This window comes from Falco rusticolus, chromosome 7 (genome assembly GCF_015220075.1).
Source record: "Falco rusticolus isolate bFalRus1 chromosome 7, bFalRus1.pri, whole genome shotgun sequence".
Taxonomy (NCBI): domain Eukaryota; kingdom Metazoa; phylum Chordata; class Aves; order Falconiformes; family Falconidae; genus Falco; species Falco rusticolus.
This window is the reverse complement of record NC_051193.1, coordinates 59,693,243-59,706,534: the sequence shown is the minus strand read 5'-3', so window position 1 is coordinate 59,706,534 and position 13,292 is coordinate 59,693,243. Positions and strand designations below refer to the sequence as shown.

The 13,292-nt window shown below is 35.4% G+C and overlaps 1 protein-coding gene across 5 annotated transcripts in view; it reads left to right on the top strand.

The window, feature by feature from the left end:
• Window positions 1-13,292, top strand: part of STRN3 (striatin 3) — a 68,064-nt gene that overhangs the window by 11,453 nt on the left and 43,319 nt on the right. For all 5 annotated transcript variants that reach the window (XM_037393517.1, XM_037393520.1, XM_037393518.1 and 2 more), the window contains exon 2: window positions 9,860-9,963. In XM_037393517.1, coding sequence (XP_037249414.1) covers window positions 9,860-9,963 — 104 coding nt within the window. The remainder of the gene's footprint in view (window positions 1-9,859; window positions 9,964-13,292) is intronic.

Below are 13,292 nucleotides of genomic sequence, written 5' to 3'. Positions count from 1 at the left end.
CAAAATAATCCTGATCTTTCTTTAAGGTCTCTTACCATTGCTTTGGTTGCACTGCATTTCAGTCTGTGTTTTGCAATCCGTTTGTGCTGTAAATTAGAACCATTACATAGTATTGTGTATGAATTGCAGACCTGTCTATAGCAGCTTATATCTGTGTTTCAGTAGCACACAGAGAAGATACAAACATGTTCAGCAGTTTGTGCTTTGTTGAATCTTTGATTATTTTGGTATGGGTAAATATATATCGAGAGTTTTTGGTCTGGGCAGAAAAGTGCTTCAGAGACTTCAAAGTAGAGTGCAGATTTTTTAGGAATTATTTTAGCATTACTTTAGAACATTATTTAATGAATAAACTGACATTTATGATGACGCTAAATGTCTTCAAAGTACTTGCTGTACTGTGGTGTCGTAGCTGCGATGGTCAAGAGTATTTCTCAAGTGGTTAAAACAATCTAATCTGTGGTTACGGTGTATTTTGCTGTTGCTTATCAAAGCTGGTGATTGGACTCTGACTTGTCCGCAAGCTTGTCTGTGTCTGCTTTCATAAGTTTGCCCAAAGAGAAGACACTGCTCACAAGCTTTGCTTCCCTTAAGCATTTCGTACTGGAATAATACACAAAATGTTCCAAAATAGAAAGTTTACATAGGAAATACTGTATAAAGTCTTGTTAATTGGGGGAGGGAACATTTCCAGTTGATAGCTGATATTTTTGGCAAGAGTTCAGATTTTGATGCTGGTGTTGCAATTGTGTTGTGGATTTTTTCCAGCACAGACCTTTAGAAAATACCATGACTGACTTTTATTTTAAAAATGCAAAACTTCAATGATATCTTACCAAATGGTAGTCTAATAAAAATGTATTTTAATCTGTGGAAAAATCCCTAATTTTTGGCTGCTGTATGTGGCAAAGAAAGAAGGTAGCATTGATCCTGGAAAAATACAGGACATTTATTTTGTCCTCTGTTTATTCCCAATATTTTGCAATAGGTACCTGACTTTATAAAAACTGTTGAGACAGTGAAAGTACTAGGCGCATGAAAGACACGATGCTCTCAAGCTCCGATGTGTTAAATGACGAAGAAATTTGGCAGGGTTTGGTTTTGGGTTTTTTGTTTGGGGTTTTTTTTTTCTGGGGGGGTGGGTGGGTGTGGTGTATACTCTTGCTTCATTTGGTAATGCGTGTGAGAGGCTTTTGGCAGCAGTCTGTTTTGGACACTAACACGATCTACCTTTGTGCTATTGTGAATATCGTGGCAGAGACCTGCTAGATAGTTTCATAAAGAAACACTGAAGGTGAATGTAGTATGTGTTTTGTGTTACATTTTGGCGTTGACCAAACTATGTATTGGCAGACTAAACTGCCTAACTAGTTCTCACAGTTTTCTGTAGTCCCATTGAAAGTGACTGTGTGTTGATATGTAAAACTATTTAACATTCTCCATTAATTTTTTTCTGTAAAAGTCATGTGAACACTAATATTCTTATTTATTGGAAAATAAAGTCCCATAGCAAGTCAATGAAGAGAACAGATGTAGGATTCCTAGTTTCATTTTTACATGACTTGATGTTCAGGAAGTACATACTTTCTTGAAGGATACTTATGTTTTGAAACAGTTCTGATTGTAAAGAGATCTTAGTTTAATTTACATTTATTTGCAGAGCTTTCTTACGTTATTATTAGAAGCAAAACTGCCTTGGAGTCTTGGGAGCTTGTGTCCAAACATGTTTCATAGATTATTCAACCTGCTAAAGGAATGCAGTTGAGGTACACTATCCAGACTCCTCAAAGAACAGTGTTTGTAAGTAGTAAGAAATAACTTTTGCTGCTTATGTTTTACTTGGCTACTTAATTGTCTTGAGTTATGGCATTCAATTTGATGTTTGAATGGAAAGGTTGTAATATCTCAGTAGAATTATATTGATATTGGTGAAGATAGAATAACTTGGAGGTAAAAATGAGTGAGTGTTTTTTGAGGTCAAAATGAGCATTTGTGTCTGGTTAGGTAATCTAGTACCTGCAAGCATTCCTGTTAACTGTCAGTTGATTCAAGAAATTATTACAGCTCTTGAACAGCTTTCAGCTAAAATTTGCTGGATCTTGGGTCTGCTTAGATGCTGATGTTCTTGATGATTTGCAAAGGAAAATTAAAATTTGCTAGTGGACGAGTCTTTAATGATGCTAAAATAAAATGCCTACAGAAATTGAGGTGTGTTGGGAGGAGAGCTGGCATACAGAGACAGGGGCTAATATTCTAACACTGTGGCATGGAGCACTGTAGTAGTTCTCTTGCAGTATCTTGATGATAATGACCAGATTAACTTCACTTTTCCTGAAGTTAATTTTTTCTATGTCTAATTCAGTGTTACAGAATAGAATCTTCTCCCAGGAAGATGACAGTTCTTTTAAAAATTCCTAGGCAGCAACTTACTTTTCTTAAGGATTGCCTCTGGGACTAAAATGGAAAAGAAAAACTTATTATAAATTAAACTGTGCTCAGTATTTTGTAAGTTTTTAACTGGAACAAAATTTTGGAAGTCTGTTGTTGCATGAAGAACACTTGAGAACAAGAGCAGTCAATATGGTAAACTTCCAAGGCACTTATATTTGTTATTCCAAAAAAATAGTCTTTGACAGGAATGTTTGTTGTAAGAGAGTTTGAATCCATAGGTTTTAGTGGCCTCTAACTTTTTTGGGGCCTGATAGTCTCAAGTGACTACACACACACCCCCGCTGCTAGTGTCTGTGTGCTGGATAGGCATCTATTGACAGTTGATTTACTTAGTTCCCAGACCATGAAATTTAGACTGTGTTAGTCTCTAAAAACACATCCACAAGTTAATCTGAGTTTTGTGACTCCAGTATTCATAAATACTGTGTTGGTTAGGAGAGTGGCTATTAAAATCCTAGCACAAGAAAAAATGATTCCATGGAAAATTTCTAGTAAGGAATAGTGACAGAATGAAGGCAATCTCATACTGAGTTTAAGTTGTGGCTTAGAAGTTTGACCTTAGCGCAGAGGGCAAATTTGAAGGCTGGATTTTCTGTAAATTGTTCAAGGAAGCTGATGAAACTTGACAGTATTTGGCCCTGTAGTGAAAAGAAGCAAACTGAATGACTGGGGGTGATACCGTGGTAGTGGTAAAGAGGAAGGACAGCTTCAGGGAAGGAGGGAGTTCTGGAAGCATGGTCTTCGCCATACGCATTGCAGGGCTGAAGGGGACTTAGAGATGAGTAAGTTCTCTTGTATCTGTCAGTTGTGTCACTAACCTGCCAAATTTCTCTTTAGAGCTAGCTGAGTTTTCTGTCTACCACTCTTGTGGGACAGTTGCTCAAGTATGTCACTTTCCTAGTGCTTAAGTATTGCTTTTGAAAAGCAATCAGAAAGTGATCAGATGAGTCTTTAGAAAAAGTACTGGTTGAGGAGTAAGAAATGATTATCGGTGCAAATGGAAAAGATCCATAAAAAAGGGAACCTTCAGGAGACATCTTAATACCATTGCTACTTTGCATGCAGTAGTTACTGACCTGATATTTAACTGAGTGTTCATAAGGTTGTGCAGAAAATGATCTTCATTTGCAAATGTTGCTCAAATATACACTTGTATTAACTAGCCGTTGAAATTTTTTTTTTTTTCTGGACCTTAAACCTGGGCTTATGGTATGAAATAAAGGTTTTCTGTTAACATGTGAGAGGTAATGTTTCTCATTTGAAGTCTTTCAATTACTGTTCATTTTACAGGATATTTAAAAGTGGTATATCTTTGAAACATGTATGATCTTGATAAGACCAGTGACATCTCACTGCACAGCTTACTGGAGAGAATTGTGCCCGAGACTTTAATTTGCAAAATAAAGATTGATTTTTATTTTTTTATATAAATTTATTTAAAATAGTCAAGGTATCTTCTTTCAGTCCTCAGTTGACAGTATAAGATTAATTGTAATAAATGTATAGACATAATCAAGTCCGTAAGGATACACTAAAACTCTTTGAAGTGCTTAACGCTTACACGTGTGATGTTTAGGTGTTCTGAATGAGATGGTTTTAAACTGTGTCGAAAACTGAAAGTGAAGGCTTCTCTTCTGTTCAGCTTTCCTTTTGTGAATGGGAACTAGACCATCAGTAGCTACACAGGTGTGTCCATTGTTTATTATGACTCTTACTGTTACGAGTCAAATCTTTCACCTCCATAGTATTTTTTAGTTTTTGAAAACAGTGTTCTCCTTCATCTTTGGCACAATAAACTTTTAAAAATAAAGATGAAGTTAGTTTTTATGTGTGACAATAATTTTGTGATTAAAACAAAATATTTACAAAAATATTTTACTATTGTTTTGAGCTTTGTGGCATACCCTAGTAGGATAAGCATACACTTGTGTGTGCACTGGGTATGTATATTCAAGCTGCTTCAGTGTGTTGCAGTTCTTTCAAAAATACTGAAGGCCTTTCCTTCCTTCCTTCCAGAAGTCTGAATAGACTTTAGAAAAAGAAAACACAGGCATTGCATTGCAGCTGGCATTGCTTTACATATAGTTGAATTTTTTAAAAATAACACTTCTAGAGTCTGAGAGTTAACAATGTTTACAACTGGAAAGAAAGTATACTCACTGATTGCATTCCTTCCTGTATTGGTAAATCCATTAGAATTTGATTGTTTGAATGGAACACTAACACTTCCCTGTACAAACAGTGTAAGGCAAGTCCTTTAATCTGTCTTACCTCCTTTACTCTTCAGGTTTCATGCCTTTTTTTCTTTTGATACGTTTTGCCAGGTTTGAGATGTTTGAATATTTCAAACACTGCATATCGGGATTTATTAATTAAATAAGACTATGAAATCCTGTATGTAGTTGTTATACACCCTTTAGGTTGCAAATGCAATTTTACCTGCCCAAAATGCTGTAGTAACTTATGTCCTTTGTCCTCAGTGGTTAAATGACTAAGAGGAATATGTTTGATCCATGTGAAGATTGTCTTTAAATCGGGCTTTTCTGTGCAGTTGAGGCAATAAAATGCGGTTTTAATATGAATGCTGCTATTATAGGTAGTGCTGTAGGAAGTGCAGAGCATTAATTTCTAAGTTTGAGGACCTTTCAAGCTTCTTTAAAAAGAAGGAAAAGGAATTGCTCATTTTCTTCCCAGAAAACATTTTTTATTACGTTTTGATTTATCAGCTTCTCTGTGAAATGCAGTACTTCTAATAATTTAAAGTTACATGGAAGTTCTTTAGTGAACTACTTTAAATCATCCATTACACTTTGCTCAAACAGTGTAATCAGTGATTTACTTATTTCCTACCGTTCAAGGAAAACTTCATTTTCTTGTTTGAGGTCTTGCAGTTCGTTGTGTGAAAGACTATTGCCTGGTTTCCCCATGGTCACACTTTCTACTTAAAAGATAAAAATCTTTCCAGATACGAAATGTAGTGCATGTATGTCTGAAATGCAACTGCCCTTAAAGCAATATTAAGTTTACAAAGTCTAGAATATTAGGTGTTGGATTTTTTGTTTGTCCCCTGCTATATGTGCATTCTGTAGTTGTTTAACCTCAGACAGTTCTTTTTTGTGGGTTCTGTACTATTCAAGTAGCTGCTCAGTAATTCTTTTTATCCTTGTATTCCATCTTGCCTGGTTTCAGGCATATTTCATGCATCCTTGCACAAATACAGAGTGTCTGTCACTTATCTGCTGCTCAGAGCTCCCTGAATTCACTTTCATAATAAAACCGTGCAAGTTCATGTGGTGGTACTCTTATTTACAGCTGAGGGCGAAGGTGCAGAGGGAGCCCAGAGTTGTCAAGTGTCACTGAATTTTGTAGAAAGATAGTGGATCTTGGAGATCTGTGAAACTACCGTAAATATCAAAATGGGACAGACTGGTAGAAGAGAAGGAATCTGCCCTGCAAAAGAGGCTCCTGGTTGAGCTTGTTTGAAGAATCTGAAGAAAAAAAAAAAATCCAACAGAATCTGTACACAGCTAAATTCAGCTGGATTTTCTTTAAAGCCATGGGAGGCTATGTTTTTCCTTACAGATCCAGTGTTTTATACATGTTCTGTAAAATAATGTTTTCTCCCCCTTAAGAAATGGTCTTGCTAATACACTTTTTAAAATACATTTTGATTGAATTTGTAATTCAAAAGAGTTAGGACTTGTCCTGTATTTTAATTTCTTAGCCTCTCTACTCTTGTTTTTGCAACTTTTATGCCCTGGACATGCAGGTTATGATATCATGGTAAGTTTAGGCTGATCTAAGACCATGTTGTCACTGAAAGGAGCTGTTACTTCAGTATCCTGTTTGCATCCCTTGTGCCAGCCAAAGTACTCCCATGGCTATACAGAGTAGGATCAGGAAACTGATGTAATTCAGAACTGAGTAAAAAATAAATAGAATGATTTCCTCAGTAGGCTTAATGTGTGGTGGCAGAAGCAGCTAAGTCAGCACAGTAAAAGGAACAGAAATAGGAGGAGGATTGCTCCTGTTAGTATTAGCCTGGGGACTTGCAGATTGGTTTAAGACAATGGGAAGAATATGTTGTAACTGGGAGTGAGGGAGGGAAGGTGAGTACCAAATTGTTCTGTGCCATTTCGTTTCCTAGTTTTAGTGCCAGTCAATCTTTAATCATCAGTGTAGTTAGAAATCATATTGAATGTAGATCTCCTGAGATTTGTTTCTAAGGAAGGGAATATCTAAGGATTGAGAAAGTTGTATTATATAGAGTGCATTTCTTAAGTGTTTGTCTGTGGAATGTAAGAGTACAGCAACCTTGAGGGAGACCGATCTGTTTACTTTTTGTTTTTATTGAACCTGAAATTTACTGCTCTTCTGAAAATTCAGTGTTGGGAAATTCTCTGTTCATTCTTAGGGCTCATTGTCATGCAACATGTCAAGTGATAGTTTTGACACCTCTTATTTCTCAGTGCAATACTGAAGGAAGCAAGTTGATTAATGTAATTTATACAGCAAATCTGCAGTGATCTTATTATTGGTTTTGTATTGAGGGACTTGATGACTAAGTGTTCCTAAGGACTAAACTGATTTTTTTCGTATTTCTAAGATAAAGCTCTTAACTTCTGCAATAGATGACTTCTATTACATTTTAAAACCATGTGATGGTTACAAATGAAGTTTTAAAAAAATAATTCCTAAATCAGTCAATATGTATATAAGCAATTACAGAAAGTGATGCTAAAAGTCTGCTAATATTGACAAAATGTCAAAAACCCGACTATGAAGTACATTCATATGTGGCAATCTTTCTGTTCAACCTTTGAAGATTATTATGCATACAATTGTATATAAAGATTTTTGAGGGCTTTTTTCATAGGGTGGAGATTTTTGGGTTGTGTTTATTTTTGTAACATTATTTCTGTAGTATATTGCTTTGTAGGATCACTCAGCTCATTAACCTGTATAATTGAAAAATACGAGATCTAGGTAATATCCTAGTAAATATGGAGACTTAATTCTATTTCGTCAAGTGCTGCAGAAGTATTTCCAGAAGAAGGAAGTAGTTTGGCTGGAGCGTTTAGGAGCAGATGGCTCCCTCTGTGTATGATTGCAGCTATATTATTTTCCTCTCCTTATCAGCAAACTGAAGATTAATAAGGCCCAGCCAGCTGCAGCTGGCAACTAAGATTTGTCAAATACTTACGAAAAGGTGCTGACCAATGAAAGAAGACTAATAGAAGGGAAGGAGACCATCGTTTACAGGTGACTTGAGTTTTGGAAAGAGTTGAGAACTGCAGAGTTTTTGGAAAGAGTTGAGAACTGCATTCAAGTCCATGAGCATAAAAGCTTTCATAACCTTTCTTAGGTGATAATTATCAAAGTATGCAGGGGGTTTTTTTGTAAAAAAGATCTGTGTGCACACAGTAATTTCCAAACGTTTGAAGTATGGTATTGCATGCATGTAAAGTGATTATTAAAAAAAAAAAAAAAAAAAGCCACTTTTATATCTATTTTATGTGTACTTCCGTATTTATGTATAAGGATACTATTTTTTTGTTGTCTTATCCTCAGCTAGTGAAAATTGGGGTAACAAGCTGGGCTTGTGAAATTGTCTGGTCATTTGCTGCCTTAGGTACTAGAGGAGGGCAAATTATGTATACTTGTAGTTTTCTACAGAAGGCTGTTAGCTTTCTTTTGAATTAGAGGCAGTGGTACGGTATTTTTTAGAATCTAAGAAACATAATTGCAGTTGAATGTATTTGTTGGGTTTGTTCAACTCTCTCCATCCCCTTCCATTGGGAGCCCACTGTTTAAAACAGCTGATTCTGGATCTTGGTCTCTACACTTTATCTTGAAGTACCTGTGCAATCCTTACTAAGTCTGGTGTTGGTTTTCCCCCCCACCCCCTTCTCTATTGCCATGCACTGTTTGGTGAATTACTCTTTCTCACCAAGGTGGCAGTGGTTAGTTGAGATGCTTTGATGACAGACTCTTAACTGAAATGTAACTGTCTTGTTCTCACTAGGATTTTAAATTTTAATTGATCAAATCATTAGTTGGCTAATGCAAGGTGAAAGAACGCATTATAATTTGGTTTATTATTAAGCAGAAGGCCAGGGGGGCTAAAATCAGGGCTGATGTGTGAAGTTCTATATGTTAATCACTTACTCTTGAGAAAGGAGCAATGCAAGAATGCTATCCTCGTTAGACTGTTTCAGACTCTTAACCACTGAAAGTAATGAAAGTGTACAACCATTGCTTTTAACAGAATCTTCAAGGGGATGGATTAGGTGCTGATTAAAGCTCTGCTGTTTCTGCTTAGTCCATCTTCAGCTCTGTAGAACAAAGTGGGTCTCAGCTTTACCTCCCCATATTCTATTTTTCTAATCCCTCTTTCAAGAAAAATATGTATTAAGTCTTGTCTTGAATTAGCTATCCAATGACTTCAGTCAATTTAAAGTCATAATGAGGGCAAATGAGTCTGTGGTTTCTTGTAATGATGGCCAGTCCAGTAATACCATTAACTATTTAAATTCTGTATTCACATGTGCAAATTCCCTTGTCTTCCATAGGATTTTGGCTTGCAAATGACAAAATATAAGTCCTTTCACTTTGTAGTGAAGAGACTAATTCTTTCTCAACAAACTTTACTACCTTTATTTTTCAACTACTGTAGTTTTCCACTAGACCTTTTGCATTAGTTAAGATAGCTGTATGTTCTACTGTATTCATTGTTATCTACTAAGCAGGCAAGTGGGAAGCTTCATTACTTATTTGTAAGTTAGGTGGGTAATATGATTGATGCTTTAAAAAAAAAAAAAAAGCATTCTTTTTCTCCATATAGAACTTCACACAAAAATCAATTCTCCCGTGATACTCTGACCTTCAGCTGTCTTCAGTAGTAAGTAAAATGTGAATCCATAAAATAGTTGTTTCCTGTATAATGGATTTATAAATCCTGTATTTGCATTCATGTAATCTGTTCAATATACTGGCATTAAAACCTAAAATGCTTAAAAAGTATGCGTGTGTACCTATTTAATAAGGCTTGGTTTGGAAGAAAATATATAGTAGAATTTATGCAAACAATGCCATAAGGATGAAAATGTGTGCATATATTAAAATGTTTAACATGACTGCTATTTATGCCTTCTTTTAGAGTTACTATACTAATACCTTTATTTCAAGGCAAAGTTGCCAGCATTTATGAACAGAAAATAATACTTAGTCTCTAGGGCAGAAATATTGTTGTTAATGACTGACTGAAATTATTAATGTGAAACAGTTTGGTTTTGGTGTTTTGTGTCTTTTTTTTTTTTTTTTTCCTTCCTTCCAAGCCAGACTTCATTGCTTTGATTTGGGAACAGAATGGAATAAAATCCTTTTTTTTTTTTTTGTGTGTTTTCAGGCTCGGATAGCGTTTTTACAAGGGGAAAGAAAGGGTCAAGAAAATTTGAAGAAAGATTTAGTAAGAAGAATAAAAATGTTAGAATATGCATTAAAACAAGAAAGGTAGGTATAAAAACTGTTCCGTTTTTATCTGACCTGGAAGACTTTACAGACTAGAAGGAATTCGATCACATTGTGAACTATCTTTGCTAGGTGATTCTATGTTACTTTATGTAAACTGTCTTTATGGTTGGTCATTTTTACACTATGTTTTCTGACTAAATGTTAGTGTCTGCTATAATAAAAAGTATAATTTTCAAATTGTTTGGGCTAGTGTCCTAAACACACAAAGTTCAAATTGCAGTTTCTCTTTTATGAGTTAGAGAATAGTATATTAAGGAAGAACAAACATTCTAAAACTGTTTCTGCCTTATTACTATGCCTTTATCTGCTCTTCAGTGGTATTAAACTTGAAAGGAATAGAAATACTTTTCTCTTGATTCCCTACAACTACTTTGTGTGTGTTGCACGATGGAAACTATATTTTGTGACATAACAGAATCCTTTAAAAGTTAGTATTACATTTTGAAGTATTGGGTTTTTATTCTAGTCTCAGTGGGTATGTTTTCTGTAGCATTAATTAATGCTTTAAAAATTAAAATTCCATTCAGTCCATGCAGGCTAATGGCCTTCAAACCTGTGTGTTCTTCTGTCGTCTGGTTATTTTGTTTGACCAAAATTAGTACTTGATTTTGCAAAACCACTAGGGAAATAATCTTGTCATTTGCCTATATTTTCAGTAGTGGACTCAATTCTTATATTTAATTTTATCTTGCTCTTAAAATGTAGCTGAATTCAACAGTGTAAACATCTTGAGGATCAGACAACAAAAGAGATAGCTTTAGTTGTTCATTTTGATTTGAGGGGGACATTTCTGCCAGAGCAATCTTAAAAATTTGTAGCAGAGTATTGTGAGGCTTCACCTGGACATTAAGTTAGTTGTCCAAGTGTATGTCTAAATGTATGTTAAATTTTCAGTTAGTAGTATGGGTAAGTGACTAGTACAGAAATAACTTTGATTAGTTAGTTTCATATTAAAAATAATGTTTTGGCAAGGATGCGGACATACCTCTGTGTGAACATTCCAGTATAAAGGTGCTTCAGAAAAGGGCATATGTTCATGTGGAAAGCAATATCAGCACATGTGTTTTCTGGTAAAGTAATAGGCAGAAAGGATCTATTTCTTCATTCAGCCCTGTCCTCAAAATGGAAAGTAACTCAAGGTTTCCAACCAGTGTAAGGCTGAAAGTTAGGTGCTTACATCATATAGGTAATGTCCAAGTCATGCTGGATTCAAGGCAGATGAAAAGTATGCAAAGTGTTTGGGTGTGGGTGCTCTTATAAAGAACACTGCATGTATCAAAGGAATAATATGCTATTATAGCAGACCCAAGTGTCTTGGGTATAAGTAACTTTGTGAAGTTGGAGACCAGTTTGGTTCTTTTGGCAGTAATAAACTCTGTGCTGCACCAAGAGGCTTTCTGCAAATGCATACCATAAGGCTGTGAGGATTGCCTACTTATTGAAATACATCAGAGGCAGTTAATTACAGCTGGAGTGTGAAGACATCATATAACAGAATGCAGAAGATGAGTGGTGTTGGTGAAAGCTCACTCCTGCTTTCTCCTGAAATGCAGCTGCCTTCATAGTTTGCCTTCCCATGAAATTCCAAAATTCATCTGATGGGCAAGAAACTTGTAAACATATGTACAAAAGAAGCAGAACAGCAGAAACATGCAGTTTGCTTTAGTTCTTGTGGCTAGTGGTACAAGCCAACACTGCATACTTTTCAAGAGGAAAATCCTTGCTTAAGTCCCAGCCAGAATTCTCATGAAGATTGCTAAAAACAGGAACTGAAACTCTGGGGTTGATTGGTGAATGTGTGGGAGGCAACAAGGAAGTTTTCTGTTATTTTTTTTGCTACAAATGCTCAGTAGTTTGAGGGGATCTAATTGCAAGAGTATGACCAATTGAGTAAGGAAAGCAAGTAGGTACTGACTTGCCAGTAAATCATCCAAGAATGTAATAGGTTAATTTCTTGGTTGTTGCACTGAATGAAGAGTTCAGGACAATGGATGTTATTTTTTTGCCATTCTTCCTCTGAGTAAAGAATCATAACTAATGAAGAAAAACCAGTGTCTAAAGCAAAAGAAATCATGAGAATTTCAGGTCTGAAAATTCTTGACAACAGTTTTTAATGTTGCACCTGATTCTTCTCTACGTCCTTTTTCCTCCTCTTGTTGCTGACTCCCTGATGCTGTCAAAAAGTTTCATGCAGTGAAATATCAGATTATAGGGAGTCAGAAACAAACTCATTCAGGCAATGATAGCTGTTGTGATTTCTCAGAAGGGTATGAAACAGGACATCATTATGTAAGATTAAATAAAATCCAGTAGTAGTTACAAAACAGCTTGATATTTCTGGTATTTATCCCTAAGTCTGTGTACAATGTGTGATAAAGTTTTAGAGAAGTAATTTTTAATTATTTTAATATCCTTAAATATTTTGGTAGTTCTGTATCAATTTCTGTAATAAAATTAGGCCTGTAGTTGTATGTATAGGATTGTTTGTCGCTAGTGTATATTCCTTTATGGTGCTCTACAGACCAGTCAGACCACTTCTGTTGTGTACTCTGAGCCACTCTGCTCCAAGCTTCATTAGCATGGTTGTGTTTAAATTAATAAGGCTTGCTGAGATCATAAAACTGTGGCTATATTTTGACTTCATGTGGTTTGGACTGGAGCTGGCTTGTATCCTTGAGTGGTGGGATTCAACAGTTAAATAGCAGCAAGCAGTTAAAACAACTTAGGGCACTGTTTGTCCTCTTTTTTTCACTCATGGAAATTTAGCCTTAGAAGAATATCAAGTCAATACTCAAAGGATTCAAAAGATGCCTCTTGTAGAATTCAGTTACTGTGTGATATGGGGGAGTAACATCCCTGACTTGTCAACAACACTGTAGCTAGTTAGTGATTTTTAAGATCTGTAATAATTACCCTTGTTTGTGTGAAATTATGGAAAGGAATACATGTGCAAATATATAGTTTATTGGAATTTAAAAATTTAATTTCTTGCTGTGAAATTGAAGTTGAGCATCAGATGTGATGTGAAAGACACAACTGACCTGGTTACATGCAGCAATATTTTGGCTTATTTGTAGTGACTAGTCATTGGTATAATTTTAGATTAGATATAACATCATTATCTTCTCTAATGAACAATTAAAGCAGAATTTTAATTGTTTTGAAATTGTAGCTCTAGAATGGAACAACTGCTCCTAAATAGTATTCGCCACAGCTCTAAATTGAACAGCTTTAAGTTGGCTTTCCAATTAGTGATTTTATTGGTTTCGCTTATGAATTGAGCCAAAACATTTCATCAGCTTTATTTA